This window comes from Gorilla gorilla, chromosome 8 (genome assembly GCF_029281585.2).
Source record: "Gorilla gorilla gorilla isolate KB3781 chromosome 8, NHGRI_mGorGor1-v2.1_pri, whole genome shotgun sequence".
Classification (NCBI taxonomy): domain Eukaryota; kingdom Metazoa; phylum Chordata; class Mammalia; order Primates; family Hominidae; genus Gorilla; species Gorilla gorilla.
Window position 1 is genome coordinate 108837977 of NC_073232.2, and position 20500 is coordinate 108858476.

The window sequence follows — 20500 nt, forward strand, 5'->3', positions numbered from 1 at the left end:
CCTCTGCAAAGCCATTGAATTCCTTGCCGTTAGAAACAAATATTCATTGATAATGGTTATCAACAATGTGGTAGATTTAAGTAGGAAGCTCTAAGATATACACAGTATGGCATTTATCTGTATAAAGCTTTTTTTTTTTTTTTTTTTTTTTTTTTTTTTTGAGATGGAGTTTCGCTCTTGTTGCCCAAGCTGGAGTGCAATGGTGTGATCTCGGCTCACTGCAACTTCCACCTCCCGGGTTCAAGCGATTCTCCTGCCTCAGCCTCCCGAGTAGCTGGCATTACAGGCATATGCCACCAGGCCCGACTAATTTTTTGTATTTTTAGTAGAAACAGGGTTTCACCATGTTAGCAGGCTGGTCTTGAACTCCTGATCTCAGGTGAACCGCCCGCCTCAGCCTCCCAAAGTGCTGGGATTACAGGCGTGAGCCACCGCACCCGGCCAATCTGTATAAAGCTTTTAAAGGATTCCTCAGAATCTGGATTTTAGCCCAACTCTTTGTTTCCCAACTGATATATCTGCCTCTACGCTCAAGCCAAACTCAATTCCCACACACCCTGTGCTCTCTTGGCCTCTGAACTTTTTTGCTCATGCTGTTAACTCTACCTAAAATGTCCAGTCTAAAATCCTCACCATCCCCCAGCCCTTTCCTCCACAAAGGAATCCCTGACTCCGCACTCCCCACACTTCTCATACCCACTCCCATACCTCCCTTATGGCATGTAGGCCTGTACCATTTTCTACCTCATACCAGTATCTTGCTCCTCAAAAACACCATTAGGTCTTGAGCGCTTTGTCCATAACTGATTATATCCTTTTTATCTCCAGCCATGCCTGCTTCAGTACCCTGCACAGACTAGGCACTAAACAAATAAACAAAAAATTTTAAGAGCATAATTTTCTTATTTGGCAAAGGAAATCACTATGCATATTAGGGTATGTACCTATACATGCATCTGTGTATGAATAGTGTGTATGTTTGTACAGAAGGAGAAAATGCCAATTTATAACAAATGAAATTTTTGAACAGTGTCTCTCAGAAGGATTGACAAAGAGGTCTTGAAGAATATCTTTAACTCATGTAAAGTCTAGAAACGAAGCATGTTAAAAGGAAAAATCTATTATTATGACAGGCTATATAAAAACGGTGTTGGTTGGTCATATCTTAATGAAATTCCTCTTCCAGGCAGGTAGACAAATACAAACATCACAAATAACTGAAGAGTCTCTGGCTGCCCAACTCAAACAGCATTTCCCTCAGGAGGTAGCCAATTTGAAGATAACTAATGCAATGTGTATGAATATGCCAAATCATTATTCAGCACTCTATATATCTGGAAAACAATCTGAAAAATCTACCAGCATAAATCAGTGCTTTAAAATTATAATAGGCTATATCTTTCGAAGGTGAAACACACATCCATGAATTCTGAAAAAGATGCAATTCAGATTTTACTAATGTAAATAGTTCTTACGAGGGAAAAAAACAAAGTAGTAAAGTGGCAAATGTTAACCTTATTTTTCAAACAGAAAGCAAGGTTAGGTAGATTCTGGACACTATGCACCAATAATCTACCATCAGTTCCCAATAAAACTCCAGGCTAACAATTGAATAGGCAGTGAAAGCACTGAGAAAAGAAAGTGGTAATTATTCATGAGTTCTCTAAGAACACAGTATGCTATACTTTATTTACTTTCTCTTTTGATAACATTACATTTGGAAAATGAGAAACAGTCTACCTCTAATTCAGCAGCACTTGGCAAAGTCTCTCTTCAAAGAAATCAATATATAAAAAGTTATAGAGAAATGGGCAGAAAGGTGAGGTTTATTCTGAGCTCTAGTATCTAGTAGCTATGTGAATAAAAAGCAAGTTATTTAACTTCCATGAACCTCTCAGTTCCCTTAACAGAGACAGCATCTATGCTATCTCCTTCCCAGAGTTAAGAATTAAAAGCATCAGGCCAAGCGTGCTGGTTCACACCTGGAATCTCAGCACTTTAGGAGGCCCAAGGCAGACTGATCCCCTGAGCCCAGGAGTTCGAGACCAGCCTGAGCAACATGTCAAAACCTCATCTTTACAAAAACCAGAAAAATTAGCCAGGCATGGTGGTGTGTGCCTATAGTTCCAGCTACTCAGAAGGCTGAGGCCGGGGAGGTCGAGGCTGCAGTAAGCTGTGATGGGACCACTGCACTCCAGCCTGGGCGACAGTAAGACCCTGTCTCCAAAAAAAGAAAAAGAGGATTGAAAGTGCCAATATATTCACAGAAAGTGTTCTTAAGTTTCCTTGGGCCTCACACCCCTTTGAGAATCCAATGAAAGTGATCTTTCCCTTGCCCACCCCCTGAAAATGCACATTCACATAAAATTAAGGTAGAATTTCAGAGGGCCTGAAGACCCCAGAAGCCAGAGCTCTTGGTTGAACTATGCATACCCAGAGCCTACCATCGTGCTGGAATGCAGTAAGATACTCAATAACTGCTGAATTAACTAGAGGAAAACAAGAACTGGAAAAACTGATATATTCACAGTTAAGTAAATAACTATATAAAGAGTATTGATTAACTGACCAACCTGACTAGCAGTATAAACAGTGTAATTTTTTCTAAATGACAATTTGGCAACATGTGTCAACAACTGCCTTAAATATGTTTATACCCTTTGATTCAGTAATTCTACTTCCAAGAATTCATCCTAATAACAGATTCAGAGATGTACTGAAATACTTATGTGCAATAGCAGAAAAAGAAAACCAAAGAAGGATGGAAGGAAGGATCAAAATATCAAACAACTAGAAAATGGGAGAAAAGGCTGGGCGCAATGGCTCACACCTGTAATCCCAGCATTTTGGGAGGCCGAGGCAGGCAGATCACGAGGTCAGGAGATCGAGACCATCCTGGCCAACATGGTGAAACCCCGTCTCTACTAAAAATACAAAAATCAGCTTGGTGTGGTGGCGCGTGCCTGTAATCCCAGCTACTTGGGAGGCTGAGGCAGGAGAATCGGGTGAGGTTGCAGTGAGCCAAGATCACACCACTGCACCGCAATCCAGCCTAGCAACAGAGCAAGACTCCATCTCAAAAAAAAGAAAGAAAATGGGGGAAAAAACCACAGTATCCAAGTTACACAATACTATGTTGCCACATTTAAAAGAGTAATTAACAGTATGGGGACAAGCTCATAAAATGTCAAGAGAACAAAAGCAGAACAAAAACTATATATAACTTACTAAATGTGTTAGAATGTGCTTAAAACAGTGTCCGGCACATAATATGCACTATATAAGGATTTGTTAAATAAACTTTAATAAATATATGTAGAATGAACTCAACTTTCACATATTTAAAACAATGTGGATAAGCACAAACACAGAAGGACTGAAGAAAATACAACAAAATGTTAATGGTAATTATATCCAGGTTTATATTTTCCTGTAGTTACTAAATTGTGTATTTGAACTTCTATCACTGTTAAAATCAGAAAAATATATATGCATATATATTCCTTTAAAAAACAAAAAAGAGATGCCCGTATTTATCAAATCTGCTGTTAGTACAAGGTATAAGAAATCGGTAATAAGAATTGACAAATTTCAGATTCAAATTATTTGGTCTGGCTAAAACACTTCGGTTGAAACCAACAGGACAAAATATTGTACCAAGTTCCCAGACTTCCACTTACAAACAAGGCAGATTTAACCACAAGTATATTTCTTCTCTCTCCTAAAACCCATTAAAATGTCAGTGAAGGAATAAAAAGTATGTTAAGTCCACAAAGACAAAGAGAAGAGACGACAGTGGGAAAAAAACAAAAAAAATTGAGATGGAGTTTTGCTCTTGTCACGCAGGCTGGAGTGCAGTGGCACAATCTTGGCTCACTGCAACCTCTGCCTCCTGGATTCAAGCAATTCTCCTGCCTCAGCTTCCCGGGTAGCTGGGATTATTACAGGTCCCCGGCTAATTTTTGTATTTTTTTGGTAGAGACAGGGTTTCACCATGTTGGCCAAGCTGGTCTCGAACTCCTGACCTCAAGTGATCCACCCGCCTCGGCTTCCCAAAGTGCTGGGATTACAGGCCATGAGCCACCATGCCCGGCCGTGGGAAAAATATTTTAACAAATTTTTAGGAAATGGAAAACGGTTGTAAAATGACAAACTACTAATAAAGCAGGAGAAAACATAACAGGAGAGTGATGCCTGTAAGGGAGGGAACTGGTGTCACAGAACCCAAGAGACACTCAGGACTTGGAGGCACTACAGACCTCAAAAGCTAGGGGGACAGATGTAGGACTGAACACAAAGGGAACTGTATTAAAATATTAAATATGTACATAAATGGGTTAGATGGCCAGGTCCCCTCCTCTACCCTTCATACAGCTAGACACATACTGTACCCTCAACTTATCCCTGTAGTAGACCAGTGGCACCTTCCTCTAGAGAACTTAAACCAGAGGGGCTCCAGAATCAGGGACAGCAGGAATAGCAGAAGCTAGGGACTGAAAACAGCATGGGGGATTACCTGAAGTAAACATCTTCCGGCTGAATAAGTAAACCTGCCATCCCCCGAGTCCCTTTGCCTCACCTTTTGGCAATCAGGTCTATATTCCCCAGGCAGATATCTGGAGGGAAATACCGCATAGTGAAGATAAGAACAGCCAAGATTGAGAATCACTAAACTAAAAATATATAAGGCTCTAAACAGCCCTTGGCATCTCTTCCTATCTGCAGTACTCTCAACTTAACAATTAACTCTAAACAAACAAATACTTGTAAAATAATTTCAGCCCTCTGTTAAGTTGCAAAATTCAAGGAAGAAAAAAATTCAAGGGAAGATCAATAAAATAAACAGAAGGAAGGAGTCCTGTAGAAGTCACTGATTTTTCCACAATTAACACACTTCATTATACTGCAGGAATTCTCAAATGGGGGAAGGGGAAGGACGGGTGGGTGGTGATCTCTCCTGGTTAAGAATTACTATTCCAGATCATCTAATGTCCATAATGAACCAATTATCGTAACAACAAGTAGGCACAAACCGTCTGGATGCTAGACAATTTATTAAAAGCATACTGTCTTCACAGCTAAGGGTGCAATGGTGAACAAGAGTGCTACTATAATAGGCTAGTACAGCAGCTTGGGGATAAATCAAAGTCTATAATCAATAAACTAACATTTCATAATCGCAAATACAAAATCAAGTTGGAGCTACAGACCCATGCTATGTGCTATTAGTATTCCTAATTACCACTTTTCGAATATAAACTATATACCAGGAACTTTGATAAATGCTCTACATGCATTCTCATTTAAACCTGACACTTCTATCAAATACATATTATTTCCCACACTTCACAGATAAGCAATACGAGATCAAAGAGGTTGAATAATTTGCCCATGACCACACAGGTAAGCAGAGGCAGAGCTGGATGCATCAAGTCTCTCTGACCCTAAAGCACATCTTCTATTCCACACTATGATGGCAAGGTTCGAAGAGGTACCCTCTAAAACTGGAGGGTACTGAATTCAAACTAGGCTCAAGGATGCCTAACCTAAGTCAGCCCTTCTATATTTAACGCATTTTCTTTTTCTTTCTTTTTTTTTTTTTTAAGACGGAGTCTTGCTCTGCCGCCCAGGCTGGAGTGCAATGGTGCGATCTCGGCTTACTGCAAGCTCCGCCTCCCGGGTTCACGCCATTCTCCTGCCTCAGCCTCCCGAGTAGCTGGGACCACAGGCGCCCACCACCGCACCCGGCTAATTTTTTTTGTATTTTTAGTAGAGATGGGGTTTCACCGTGGTCTCGATCCCCTGACCTCGTGATCCACCCGCCTCGGCCTCCCAAAGTGCTGGGATTACAGGCGTGAGCCACCGCGCCTGGCCCATTTTCTTAAAATGGTCTCAATTTAGCATTTTTGTCTAGTGCTAGAATATAAGATTATTAGCAAGAAAAAGTTGTGTATAAAATCTTAAGTGAGAGGCATCCTGTATTAGAGTTAGACTATCATTAGTTCCTTTAAATAGTCTCTTTAGTAATCATCATTTTACAAAACGATACCAATCCATGGAGCCTGACACAATCTAATAGGTTAAAAAAAGATGTGTGTGTATGCATATGTAAACATGTATGTATGTGTATGTATAGTTTTCTCTGGTTTCACATTTCCAAAATTTTGTTTTATTTGAATATGCCTTCAGAAGAATCTTTAAAAGTCAAATATTCAAGAGATGAAAGATTAAGAACACACGGTAAATATTCCTATAGTTCACAAGAGACATAATGTTCCAGTTTCTATTATTAGTATGCTATGATACACCATGGATAAATCACTTTATCTCTGGGCTTCTGGGAGAGGGAATTGGATGACACAATCTCTAAGGTGCATCCTATTTTTTAAATGTTTGGCTAAGTGACAACCTACAACACTTTTCAAAGCATGATCGACTTTATCTTTGAACACAGCAAGCAAAGAGCTACAGTAGAGGGCGAAGATAAATCTAATCAGCATCTACTATTTCATCTGGACCACTTAATTTAGCAGCTTCTTTAGCAGCACATCCATGCTGGAGGTGGAAACTTGGTAAGACCCCTAGGAATCAGCAACTCTCAGGGAATAACACTTGGCTAGCTCTTCTTTTTTTAACCTAAAAGTGCTTAGCTTAGTCTGAAAAGAAAATAAATCCCACTTCTTTACCCATGAAAACCATATTCCTATATTTAAATAATCTCTCCATCTCAGCCTCTAGGAACTAATAAAAGGGGGTTTAAGATTGCCAAATAAGGTACTGGTACCAAAACAGATATATAGACCAATAGAACAGAACAGAGCCCTCAGAAATAACACCACACATCTACAACCATGTGATCTTTGACAAACCTGACAAAAACAAGCAATGACGAAAGGATTCCCTATTTAATAGGTGGTGTTGGGAAAACTGGCTAGCCATATGCAGAAAACTGAAGCTGGACCCCTTCCTTACACCTTAAGCAAAAATTAACTCGAGATGGATTAAAGACTTAAACGTAAGACCTAAAGCCATAAAAATCCTAGAAGAAAACCTAGGCAATACCATTAAGGATATAGGCATGGGCAGACTTCATGTCTAAAACACCAAAAGCCATGGCAATAAAAGCCAAAATAGACAAACAGGATCTAATTAAACTAAAGAGCTTCTGCATAGCAAAAGAAACTACCATCAAAGCGAACAGGCAACCTACAGAATGGGAGAAAATTTTTGCAATCTATCCATCTGACAAAGGGCTAATATCCAGAATCTACAAAGAACTTAAACAAATTTACAAGAAAAAAACAAACAACCCCATCAAAAAGTGGGCAAAGAATATGAACAGACGCTTCTCAAAAGAAGACATTTATGCAGCCAACCAACATACAAAAAAAAGCTCATCATCACCGGTCACTAGAGAAATGCGAATCAAAACTACAATGAGCTACTACCTTATACCAGTTAGAATGGCGATCATTAAAAAATCAGGAAACTGGCTGGGCGCGGTGGCTCACGCCTGTAATCCCAGCACTTTGGGAGGCCGAGGCGGGCGGATCACGAGGTCAGGAGATCGAGACCATCCTGGCTAACACGGTGAAACCCCGTCTCTACTAAAAATACAAAAAATTAGCCGGGCGTGGTAGTGGGCGCCTGTAGTCCCAGCTACTCGGGAGGCTGAGGCAGGAGAATGGCGTGAACCCGGGAGGTGGAGCTTGCAGTGAGCCGAGATCGCGCCACTGCACTCCAGCCTGGGCGACAAAGCAAGACTCCGTCTCAAAAAAAAAAAAAAAAAAAAAAAAAAAAAAAAAAAAAAAAATCAGGAAACAACAGATGCTGGAGAGGATGGGAGAAACAGGAATGCTTTTACACTGTTGGTGGGAGTGTAAATTAGTTCAACCATTGTGGAAGACGGTGTGGCAATTCCTCAAGGATCTAGAACTAGAAATACCATTTGACCCAGCAATCCCATTACTGGGCATATACCCAAAAAATTATAAATCATTCTACTATAAAGATACATACACATGTATGTTTACTGCAGCACTATTCACAACAGCAAAGACTTGGAACCAACCCAAATGTCCATCAATGATAGAATGGATAAAGAAAATGTGGCGCATATATACCATGGAATACTATGCAGCCATAGAAAAGGATGAGTTAACATTCTTTGCAGGGACATGGATGAAGCTGGAAACCATCATTCCAGCAAACACACACAAGAACAGAAAACCAAACACCTCATGTTCTCACTCTTAAGTGGGAATTGAACAATGAGAACACGTGGACACAGGGAAGGGAACATCACACACCCGGCGTGTCAGGGGGTGGGGGGCTAGGGAAGGGATAGCATTAGGAGAAATACCAATCGTAGGTGATGGGTTGATGGGTGCAGCAAACCACCATGGCATGTGTATTCCTATGTATCAAAACTGCACGTTCTGCACAAGTACCCCAGATCTTAAAGCACTAAAAAAAAAAAAAAGATTGCTGAATTAAGTACTCTTCTTTAGTAAATATGGGTGAGGATCTCAAAAACTAATGAAATCTGTACACAGTAGCAAAGTAGGACTCAGGAGTTCTGCCTGTTCTCTCTTGTTGGTTCCTCTTTAATAAACTAGAAATGCACACCAAATACGGAAAAAGAGAAAGTAGACGATTACATATAGTACCAAATCTCAAAGATCACATTTTCTAGTTTAAGTTTCCTCGTTATTTGTGACTAAATACTTAAATTACCTAATTAAATTAAAACACAAGCCTCAAAGGTATGTTTACAGTGATTCATAAAATTACAGGCCATGCCACTGTGGTTTAAATTTACAACTTAATTTTATAATTAAGCCCCAAAGACTATAAACGGGGGGGATGGGGAAGGGGGAGAATGTAAATAGATACGGTATACCTATTTTCAACAATAACTGAGCAATTTTAAAAACAAGAATAAAATTTAACAAATCGAAATTAAAGTAACATTATCTTTAAAATCTCATTGACATTATTCTCCTCAAAGTACTAAAATAATAACATCTTTAGTACTAAAAATACCAGAAGTAAGTTACTATTCATCTTACACATGGAGACAATGAAGTCAAAACTGCAGTAAACAATTTTACTAAAATGAATACAGTACCAAAAAAAAAAAAAAAAAGGAGGATTAAAATCCAAAGCTCCTGTTTACAGGATCCATGATGTATTCAAAAACAAAGACACCTAATCAAAGATCCTGCAAAAATTCAATTACTCAAGCTTCTGCTTACCATGCTAAAAATGCCTGTGCAGGAGATACACTCTCTGACAAACTTCACAGAGAAAAATGAAAAGTATAAACACACTCAAAGGAGCTGATAAATGGATACCTGCATAATAACTAGATAAGATGAAGTATTTTCCCCAAATTTAACAAGTCTTTGACTTAAAATTTAAATATCCTATAGGTATTAACAGGATAAATTAATACAACACTGATAAATAATACATGTTAAGCCTATGGTACAAGTTTGAATTTGAGGCTTCACACAAGAATTTTAAGTATCCACGCATCCCATTACAGCCTCAGACCTCCAGAAATTACTTTGTTAAATATCCATGAAGGTCTTCCCAGGCCACATGTGTCTAATCAATAGGGGGTTTACTAGATAACACTTTTCAGAAGGAAATATGTTAAGGAAATACAATTTTATTAATAATTATCTATTTTATTATCTTATAAATATTCAAAGGAAATCTTTGTTAATTACTAATATACTTTCCTAAATGCAATACACCTCATTTACAGGCTAAAACACATTTTAGAGTCTAAAGTAGTGGTTCTCAACTGACAGCAATTAGCAATGTCTGGTGACTTTTTTGGTTTTCACAACTGGAAGGTGCTACTGGCATCTGGGGGGTACAGGCCAGGGACTCTGCTAGACATCCTAACATGTACATAACAGCTCCATACAACAAAGAATTATCCAACACCAGTGTCAATAGTGCCAAAATATGAAACCCTTGTCTACAATCCAAATTGCATTGTAAGGACTATTAAGGTTTACTTACCTTTAAATTTAATATCCAGACCACTAAATTCCAATTCAACCCCTTGAAGTGCTTCTCCCAGAGTTTCATGGTAATGACTGATACTTTTTTTTGACCCCACACAGAATGGAAGTGAAAAGTACTTATATGTTTCTTGACGATTATGGTAGGGCCCAACAGTATTCATCCATAAGACAACTTCCTCTTTATCTTGATACTGAAACAAGAAAAGCAAACAAGAATTAAAAAAAAAAACAAAACACACTAATTCAAATTAAGGGAATATCTGTTATGTGTTCTAAACAAAAGTGCATCATCTCTGTTCAGGAAGCTATAAAATAAAATACTGGAAGCTTAATCTGACGATGAATGTCCACATCTTAAAAATGAAACTTTGTGAATTTTAAAATTATATCCTCTGATTGTAGTCTCAGGCAGATACACACCTTTTCCAAACTTGTTTTATAGAAGACAGGGTTTAAACTAAGCCCAATAGCTCATAAGAGTATGTCTGTTATTTACATTTACACTATCAAATAGTGGCAAACCTGCAACCAGCATGATTCACCATGCTAACATGGACAAGGAAGGAGGAAACAAAATCAAGTTTATCCAGAACCTCATGTTAATCAATTAAAAAAAAAAAAAAACCTAATGTTGCCAGCAAGCATAAATAAAATTTCATCTCCTTGCGAGACTTTCACACAGCCACTGGTCAAAGTACTACAGAGGACAGAAATGACCAAACACAAGGAAGAAGACTGCTATAGATCCTCCACAAGTCCATTCAAGCCAACATTCTATCTTGTTAGCAGCCTGAAAGACATGCACTATATGCATATTTCTTTGAATAAGTAATTATGGAACTACATATCAGTGAATATTATACATAGCTAAATCTGAAGTGTGGTCAGTAATGACTCTGAGTAGTTCCAAGGCACAAGTGGGAGGCCTGTCAAAGATTTCTAAGATCTCGACAAGTTTAAAGTTCCAATGATTCTATGGAAACTGATTATCATGGTAATTTTAAAACTAATAATTCTAAGTAGCAGTATAAATTAAAGACAACATTGGATGCATTTAAATCAACTAATAGTGCAGACATTAATTCACTGAACAATTATTTACTAAGTGCTTAGCATGTGAAACAACTGTGTTTATAACTGAGGATACAGCTTTGAACAAGATGTGTTCCCTGTCCTACTGGGGGAAAGATGGGCATTAAGCAATAATAATAAGGTAGGTTGCTATGGAGCACATAATAGAAGAAGTTATCCAACTGGCCCACTATGAAATCCTTATCTCCAGTCCTCCATCTAAAACTAGTTAATAAATAAACATTTTCAATCAAAACCTAACATCTCCAAAACCAAACTCATCTACCCAAATCCACTTCCCCCAGCTTCATTTTTCTAATGGTACTACCATTCTCTCAGACATGGAGACTCAAACCCCAAATCTCTCTGCACTCTAGGGAACCCAAAAACATTAACTTGTATGTTCTTACCAAAAACATCTGCCTTTTTCTTTTGATTCACACGATTATCACCCTAAGACTTAGACCCAGTCATCCCATTTTCAAACATAAATGCCTCACTGTTCATATAAGACAACAGCCAGGTCATTAAGGAAATAACAAATGATCTCACCTTTTGAACACATGTGACAGGTACTAAGTATCATGTTAGGTATTAAGAATATAAAAGTAAGTAAAATACTGTCGTTTCCTTAAGAAGTTCATAATCCATAGTGGAATCAGACAAGTAAATGATTAACAAAGAAAAAATAAGTATTATAATTAAGGTAATAAAGGGCTATTGTAGCAACAATAAAGGAATGATTAAATTCACTTTGGCAGAGAAGGTCAGGATGAATAACAATTTGGAAAATCATAAGCTGTTTCAAGGGAGTTCAGAAAAACAACTGTAGATAATCTTCACGTAGGAAGTAATGAATCAAAGGTCTAAATGTTAATGTAGCTGTATATCCCCATTCATTACTATTCTTTTTATTTGAGGAGGCTGACAAATATATGTATGCCCCGACTCTTCCATCCAATGCTCATGGCCACACAATACTAATCAACCAAGTTACTCCTTTCTGCTGAACATAGATATTGCCTCAGAGTTCTCAAAACAGTGCTCTAAACCAACCATTACCAACTAATGAGAGTTGGTATTAGAATTAAAACTTGTTCATGGCCGGGTACGGTGACTCACACCTGTAATCCCAAGACCCTGGGACGCCAAGGCAGACGGATCACTTAAGGTTAGGAGTTTGAAATCAGCCTGGCCAACATGGTGAAACCCTGTCTCTACTTAAAATACAAATATTAGCAGGGTGTAGTGGCACACGCCTGTAATCCCAGCTACTTGGGAGGCTGAGGCAGGAGAATCACTTGAACCTGGGAGGTGGAGGTTGCAGTGAGCCTGAGATTGCGCCACTGCACTCGTCTGGGTGACAGGGCTAGACTCAGTCTCACAAAAAGAACCTATTCACCAAGGCAAATAGATATTTAATAAATATGATGGGAAAACACTGAAGAAATGCTGAAATGTAAAGTTCATTGACAACTTGGTAAAAGAAGTTTGAAGTATGTGAAATGATTGCTATGTACCCTGACTGTAAGAGTACCTTTTCAGAAAAATAATGGGAGGTAACATAATTCATCTATTTAAGAGCAGAATGTTGAATGAGATGACCTATTAAACAGCACCTTGCCATTAACTCTGCTGAGTCTGCAGAAATGTTATAAATGTAACTTGTGAAAATAAGCACAAAAATACTTTTTCTATAAATTCCAATACTTTTCCTTTAAAAATAGACAACATTTTTGAAAATAAATACCTTTAAAAATGGGGCATCCATTTATTTTATACAAATTAAAACATAAGGACTAAAATAATTTAAGGGTCCCAGTCGATGTTAAACCACATATTCCAAAGTTACTCATTTTAAACATTCAGGAATCCTTAACAGACTGGTAGAGTTGTGATGTGATGCCAGTACTGTAACAAAATTTATATCATTTTGTAGTCTAAGATTCTTTCTGGGAAGAGGACTGAAACAGTAATTAGAAATACACATACTGAGAGTTTAGGGTGAATAGCAAGGCAAAAATAATGCTTTTTTTATTTTGTTTTGCTCCTTATTATGCAGACTGTGGTTTAATACAATTAACTTAAAATGTTTACTTTTCATTGCAGACCTTGATTGTCCCTGAGAATAAGTGCTTCCAAGACAAGATCAAGAGTTCTCTCTCAAGAGAAAATGTTTTAAAATATTTTGAAATTAAAAAATACCAAAAGACTTCACACAACTTCTGAAGGAGAAAACAAAACAAACAAAAATCTTTCCTTTCCCTAAAGCTTTGATAAAGCCCCTGAGCTCCACAGTCTGTGGGAAGAGAGTGCTAGGCCCAGAAGAAGGTGGGGTGGAGTCACAGAAGCACAGCAGTGTATCAGGGGATCCCTAAGCACGTTAATAATCCCTTTCATCTGAGGCTTCCCTGGGAAACGGCCAAGTGAGAGGAGGCCAATTCAGGCTACCGGCATTCTTCACCTACTTATTTTCCAGCTCTCAGAAGAATCTCACTGCTACACTTACGTCGCCTGCGCTGGCCAAAACGGTTTATGATATTGTCTTCCTCCCCTTTTCTGCTTCATCTTTGTGTGTGTGTGTGTGTGTGTGAGACGGAGTCTTGCTCTGTCGCCCAGGCTGCAGTGCAGTGGTGCAATCTCGGCTCACTGAAAGCTCCGCCTCCCAGGTTCACGCCATTCTCCCGCCTCAGCCTCCTGAGTAGCTAGGACTACAGGCGCCCACCACCACACCCGGCTAATTTTTTGTATTTTTTAGTAGAGACGGGGTTTCACCATGTTAGCCAGGACGGTCTCGATCTCCTGACCTCGTGATCCGCCCGCCTTGGCCTCCCAAAGTGTTGGGATTACAGGCGTGAGCCACTGCGCCCGGCCCCACTTCATCTTCTTTCGTCATTCCCCCAAATTTAGAATGCCCTCCTTTTCTCCACTTAGCCAAACTCTACCGATCCTCCCGAAATGCTCAAATCCTCCTTTTTCAAATCCTCAAGTAAAGCCTTAACTCACCAAACCCTAACATGATGTGATCTCACCATTTTTGTAATAATAACATCAGTAGCTAACAATAAATACATACTATGAGCTAGGTATAGTTCTAAGGTCTTTATATGAACATTTAAATAATCGTCTCAAAATTCTATAAAATAGGTCCTATTATTTCCCCATTTTACAGACTAAAAACAAAAACAAAACTAAAGAACAGAGATGTTAAGTAATTTGTCCAAATCAATCAGCATCAAGTTTAAAAGGTTAGTATTTTTGCTAATCCCTAGTCAGCTTCATTCATTAAAGAGCAAAAAACTAAATCAAGGAAATATGAAAACAGTGCCAGGTGTACAAAGCAACTAAAGGCAGTCCTGAACACTGAATAACTTTTCTATGTGAGCCTTTAATCTGCCTGAAAGAAAAAAAACCTTCTAAGAAGCTATTTGCATTCTAATCTCAAAAGGAATGACCTTTATTCTCAAGAAGTCACCAATGTTGGGCCCCTCTTATTTAAATACTGTTTATGTGTTGGGGTGGTACCAAAGTTTTCCTCCTTGGCAGAGGTAATGAATTAATTATTATCAGAAGAAACGCTTTAGAAGATAATATGCTGACGTGGTCATGTGAAATCTGAATAAGAAATCACAATTTACATAGATGAGCAAAGGACTGAGGGTTCAGAACAAGCACCCAAATGCTATCCTTCATTTCCATACAAAGGGGGAAAAATATATGTGTTTACTTCAAAATAAATGTTCCAGAAATCATAATTTCAAAGCCTTTAAATTATTAAAACACACACCAGAATTCTAATACAAATAAATTAGAAATGTAATTTTGAATAGTCTCTTGAGATAACTACTCTCTCTCAAAAATAGCTTTGTACCTAAATAAACTTTCAGTCTATCATTGAGTAGAGCTGAAAATAGGACAACGAATTACGGCATTTAACAATCTACATTAGATAACTCACAAATTCACTCATAGTAAACAGCTTATACTCTTTATAAATTTTCAGTAAGTTTTAAGAGTTCCTATACTCCCAACAGAGACAAAGACAAAAGGTTCCCATTTGCCAAAGTAAATCAAACAAAACATTTCTGAAATCACTCCGTGATATAATACAAATTATTTATGAGGCAGAGGCTGAGTAAACGATTCTAGTAGGCATCCAGTCTGTAAAACATTAGAAGTCTCAAGATTACCAGAAGTACACTGGGCCACAGAGAAATAGGGAATTTTAGCCTAGGTAGGACCCCCAAATCAAAACAGGAGACTATGCATCTTAAATGAATAACGGCCTGAGTTTGTTCATTGTGCTTCCACACTGCATATCCTTGTCACTAGTAGCTCCCTAATTATTCAAGTCATTCAACAAGCACTGATCAAATACTATTTGTGCCAAGCACAGTGCTTGCGTATATAACAGACCAAAAAAAAAAATCTGACTTTGTGATCTTGTTAAGGAAACAGAACCCATAAAAATTCAAGGCTACAGTGCAAACTATAAAATGCTCTAAGATTCCTGTGCCCCTAAGTACTGGGTTTTTGCTGCTAACATCTTCACATATTATAACTATGGAATTACATGTACAAGACAGGTAGAAAAGACAAGACTGGCAATCAGGAAGCTCTGATTCTTTCTGTGGCCTTGAGCAAGTCTCTGAACCTGTACAGGCCATTAGGAAAATGAAGAGTTTTGGATTAAATTATTGAGTCTTCCTAGTTCTAAAATTCTACGATTCTGAATCTGAAATCGTTTTTAATGGAATCCTTCGGAATCTTAGGAGACATAGTAATCTAACTCTAGATGCTTCCAAGTGCTTTGAGTTTTAGAAAACCAAATAAGCATAAACATACCTTTCAGTGACTATAAAGAAGCCTATGTCCCTTCAATCACTTATTAAAAGCCTGTCTTCCACAAAAGTGTTAATTTTCATTTCAAACAACATGTCTGTAATGCATATGATTCAACTTTTAAAAATTAAAAGGAACACATTTTTACATATTCTAGATATGTACATACAGTCAATAGCACATTTCCTTTTCAACACTCTTCAGAGAATATTAAAATAACTTTGGACAAATAAGCACATAAAATATATATATATATACACCATAGGGTCAGGCGCAGTGGCTCACACCTATAATCCCAGCACTTTGGGAGGCCGAGGCAGGCGGATCACGTGAGATCAGGAGTTCAAGACCAGCTGACCAACATGGAGAAACCCTGTCTCGACTAAAAAAATACAAAATTAGCCAGGCACGGTAGCACATGCCTGTAATCCCAGCTACTCAGGAGGCTGAGACAGGAGAATCGTTTGAACCCGGGAGGCGGAAGTTGCAGTGAGCCGAGATCACGCCATTGCACTCCAGCCTGGGCAACAAGAGTGAAACATAGTCTCAAAAAAAAAAAAAAAGAAAAAAAAGAAAGAAAGAAAGAAAAAGAAAAAAAAATACCATATGGGTCAGATGGCCACCTGAATCCTAATTCAGTAGGTACAGTAAGAGATATCAGGGGCTTTGGGGAATGGGCATAAGGTACTGTCCCTTCTTAGGACAAGCTATATAATTTGTGCGACCCAGTACAGAAAAATACAGAGCCCCTTGTTAAAAAATTTAAACCTTCAAGATGTTACAGGACAGCATGAAAACAAGCTCTCACACAGTCTTGTGTGACTATTCAGGGCACGTGCCCATGAAGTCAACACTATCGCTCCTTAATGCTAACCCAAAGATCTCAGAAACAACTCATCATGGAACCACACTCATTCGAGCATTTAAGCACTTAAAAATCAATATAGAGAACCGCTCAATACCTAGTGCTTTACTGTCTTATTTTTAGGATAAAGGAGAATAGAGCATATGGAGGCTCACAGTGTAGAAGACTATCAACTCAGAATGCCTAAGTTCAAATCCCACCTCTACCCCTACCAGATGTGTGTTATCTGCAGGTGACCTCACCTCTCTAGATTCACTTTTCCTCATCTACAAAATGGGCATATTACTCACCTCGTAGGTTATTAATAGATGAGTTAATATGTGTAAAATACTTAGAACAGTGCATAGCCAGCAGGGCATGGTGGCTCACACCTGTAATCCCAGCACTTTGGGAGGCTGAGGCAGGCGGATCACCTGAGGTCAGGAGTTCAAGACCAGCCTGGCCAACATGGTGAAACCTCGTCTCTACTAAAAATACACAAATTAGCCAGGCATGGTGGCAAGCACCTGTAATCGCAGCTACTAGGGAGGCTGAGGCAGAATTGCTTGAACCCAGGAGGCAGAGATTGCAGTGAGTGGACACTGTGCCACTGTACTCCAGCCTGGGTGACAAGAGCAAAACTATGCCTCAAAAAAACAAAACAAAACAAAACAAACAAACAAAAAACAGTGCATAGCCCATTTTACTACAAAAGACATACTAGGTATTATCTGGAAACAATCTTCACAGGCAATTAATCTAAAAGGCCAGCTTCAGCTTCTAAAAGTTATTGTTTGATAATTCAATTCTACACGTATTTACTAAACACCTACTCAGCAACTTCCCCACACCAATGTCTCCTCTTCCTTTAGTATTATTCTCTCTTTACTAGCTACTTCTGCTTCTTTGATAGAAAAAAATAAATAAAACTCACTTGACATTAGCCTTTTCGGTACTACTATCTGGCTAAGAGGAATAGGAATGCCTAGTTTTTGAGAAATATTTTCAAGAAATTTAGAAAAAGCAAAAGATTTTGGCTAACAGTGAAAAATAATATAAATGACATTTGAATTTTATGCTTATTTTTAGATGCTATTCTTCCCATAACTGTTTTTGTTTTTGTTTTGCTTTTTACAATACATATTTGGCCAGGCGTGGTGGCTCATGCCTGTAATCCCAGCACTTTGTGGGGCCAAGGCAGGCAGATCACTTGAGGCCAGTTCTTTGAGTTCAAGACCAGCCGAGCCAACATGGCGAAATCCCCTTTCTGCTAAAAATACAAAAATTAGCTAGGTGTGGTGGCGCACACCTGTAATCCCAGCTACTTGGCTAAGGCACGAGAATCGCTTGAGCCCGCAAGGCTGAGGTTGCAGTGATGTGAGACAGCACCACTGCACTCCAGCCTGGGCAACAGAGTGGGACTCTGTCTCAAAAATAAATAAATAAATAATAGGTATTTAATAATGGGTAACCAAGTAAGAGCAGTTCAATGTAGACATGAAGTAATATGGATTCTAAATTTTTTGTCTAGCAACCATCTCATATATACCATATTCTCTTTCGTGGCAGTCAACAAAAACCTTTTATCAAATATCTTATATTCAATTACTAGAATAAAAAACTGAAATAGTCCTAGCAATAAAACTGCATTGAAATTATACTTTTAATTTGTAAATTATTCTAAAGCCTTTATATACACCCAATTTGTAAAATTTTAATTGTTTCCCTATTTACAGCAGTGTAAGTCACAAGATTACAAGATTAAAAAGGAGAATACAGTACACTTTTGAGCTTATATGCCTGTATCACGGAACTACACATTGAGAGTTCTGAGTTTCATATGGTAACTTTTCCTAAGTGTTTTTTTAATTGGAAATATATTAGTAATAATATCATTAAACAGAAGGATGGATGCCCATTGAAAATTTAAAAATAATCAAAGACCCAAATCTATACATGGTCCCTGTATACTATGTGAAACAACAGCAGTTTTTAAACTTTGAGACAGCTTATCTGATGAAAGAACACAAAAGGAAATCGTTTTAAGCTGTTTAACCTCCCAACAAAATTATCTTAGGTGAAACACCACAAGTACAGTACAAAAACATGTCACCAATTCGAGATTTGTATCTCTGAAGAAATACGTACCTACACAGGTAAGAAGTTTCTGGCTGTGACCGAAGGTAGAACAGTCAAAAGTTTAGAGCTTTTATTAGCTAAAATAAGATCCCAGCTAGCCAAGGATCCAGAGAAAAGTTTTGCTGATTACAAATAAAATCGGGTCCATTAAATAGGTAAGGACGACTGCTTCATTTCCTCACTTACCAGAAATGACATAAGACTCCCTCAGATCTTTCTGATTTAGTACAAACACAGTCTCTCATAGAAACTCCTATCATTAATGGTAAAGGTATAAAAAACAATTACTCGTCAAGCAAACTCTCAGTTTACCTGACCTTCCTGCCTTGCTCAAGTCTACCACTCTGAAAACCACAGTTACAGCCCTAAGTGAAAGCCACTCGCAGAGTCGTTCACATGCATGTTTTGATGTGAGAATACCAATTAAATAAACTGCCAATCACCTTTAGGCCAAATGCAAAAGGGACTGTTTCTGGCCCTGACCTGAAGACTGGGAAACGTCAAGACCCTTTACTGTCAGAAGCTGCCTTAGTTAGAGACTATCGGGATGGGGGTCTCACTTAGGGGCTGGAAGGTGAGGAGAAAGTTACAAGAAAGGCCTAGGAATTGAACGCGTGTAGGTTGGGTGCACTTACAAGTAAGTATAAACTGCTCTTCAATTCAAGTTTATTAATGCTGCCCCACCCCAGGGTTTTAATCCGGTCTGGGCAGAAGCGGGCGAAAAAAGCCAAAGAGGACCATAAAGTGTAGGATATTTCCTGGTTAGTGGCTGCCGGGTAATCACGATGCATCATCCATCTTCCTCGGCGTCGCAGCCCTCAGTAGCCAGAAGGCAGTCTCCTTCCCTGGGGGGCAAAAGCCCCGAGCCCAGCCTGCCCGTTGCCCCGCTCCCGCGGTGGATGAACCCCAACCCTTCCCAGGCTCCTTCCTGGCCCCAGGGTCCCAGGACCCCCGAGACCCTGGGGTGCGGCGCCACTGAGGCCCAGGCCGGGGGAAGGAGGCCCTGTCACTCGGGAGCGGAGCCCTGTCCCAGGAGCGCACGGAAATGCCTCCTCCACGCTCCCAAGGTTCCTGCTCCGCCAGGCCCAACCGGAAGGAGTCCTCGGGCCGCAGCGGGGCACCACCGGGCCGCCGGGCCCTCCAGGCTGCGTGGGGCCTGCCTCAGTGGGCAACTGGGGAGCTAGCCCGGGGCGGCCGCGCCGGCCGGGGCGCCTCACCGTGTGTTCGTGCTCGTCCGCCCGGGTCCGGGGCAGCAGCAGCAGCAGCAGCCACAGCGCGGCGGCCGCCGCCACGCCAACAGCGCCAGGCAGCGGCCTCATCCTCCGCGCCCCTCCGGCCCGGAGCCGGCTCACCGACTCCTCCTCCGCCGCCGCCGCCTCCGCCGCCTCCGCCGCGGCCGATTCGCATCCACCGGGCGCGGACAGACGCACGGGGCCCGGGCCCAGCCGCTGCCTCCTCTGCCGCCGCCGTCGCCGTCACCGCCCGCTCCTGAGCCTCCCCCGCCCCCCGCGCCTCCTCAGCCTCTTCCTCTGACTCAGCCACGTCATCCGGCCACCCCGGC

General features: G+C 39.9%; 1 protein-coding gene across 1 annotated transcript in view; it reads right to left on the reverse strand.

The window, feature by feature from the left end:
- Positions 1-20467, reverse strand: part of TM9SF3 (transmembrane 9 superfamily member 3) — a 68454-nt gene extending 47987 nt beyond the window's left edge. Inside the window, exons 1-2 of the mRNA XM_031015045.3 lie at positions 20157-20467; positions 10039-10234 (exon numbers count right to left, since the gene is read on the reverse strand). Of these exons, the coding sequence (XP_030870905.2) occupies positions 10039-10234; positions 20157-20258 (298 nt within the window). The 5' untranslated portion in view covers positions 20259-20467. The remainder of the gene's footprint in view (positions 1-10038; positions 10235-20156) is intronic.
- Positions 20468-20500: the final 33 nt, after the last annotated feature.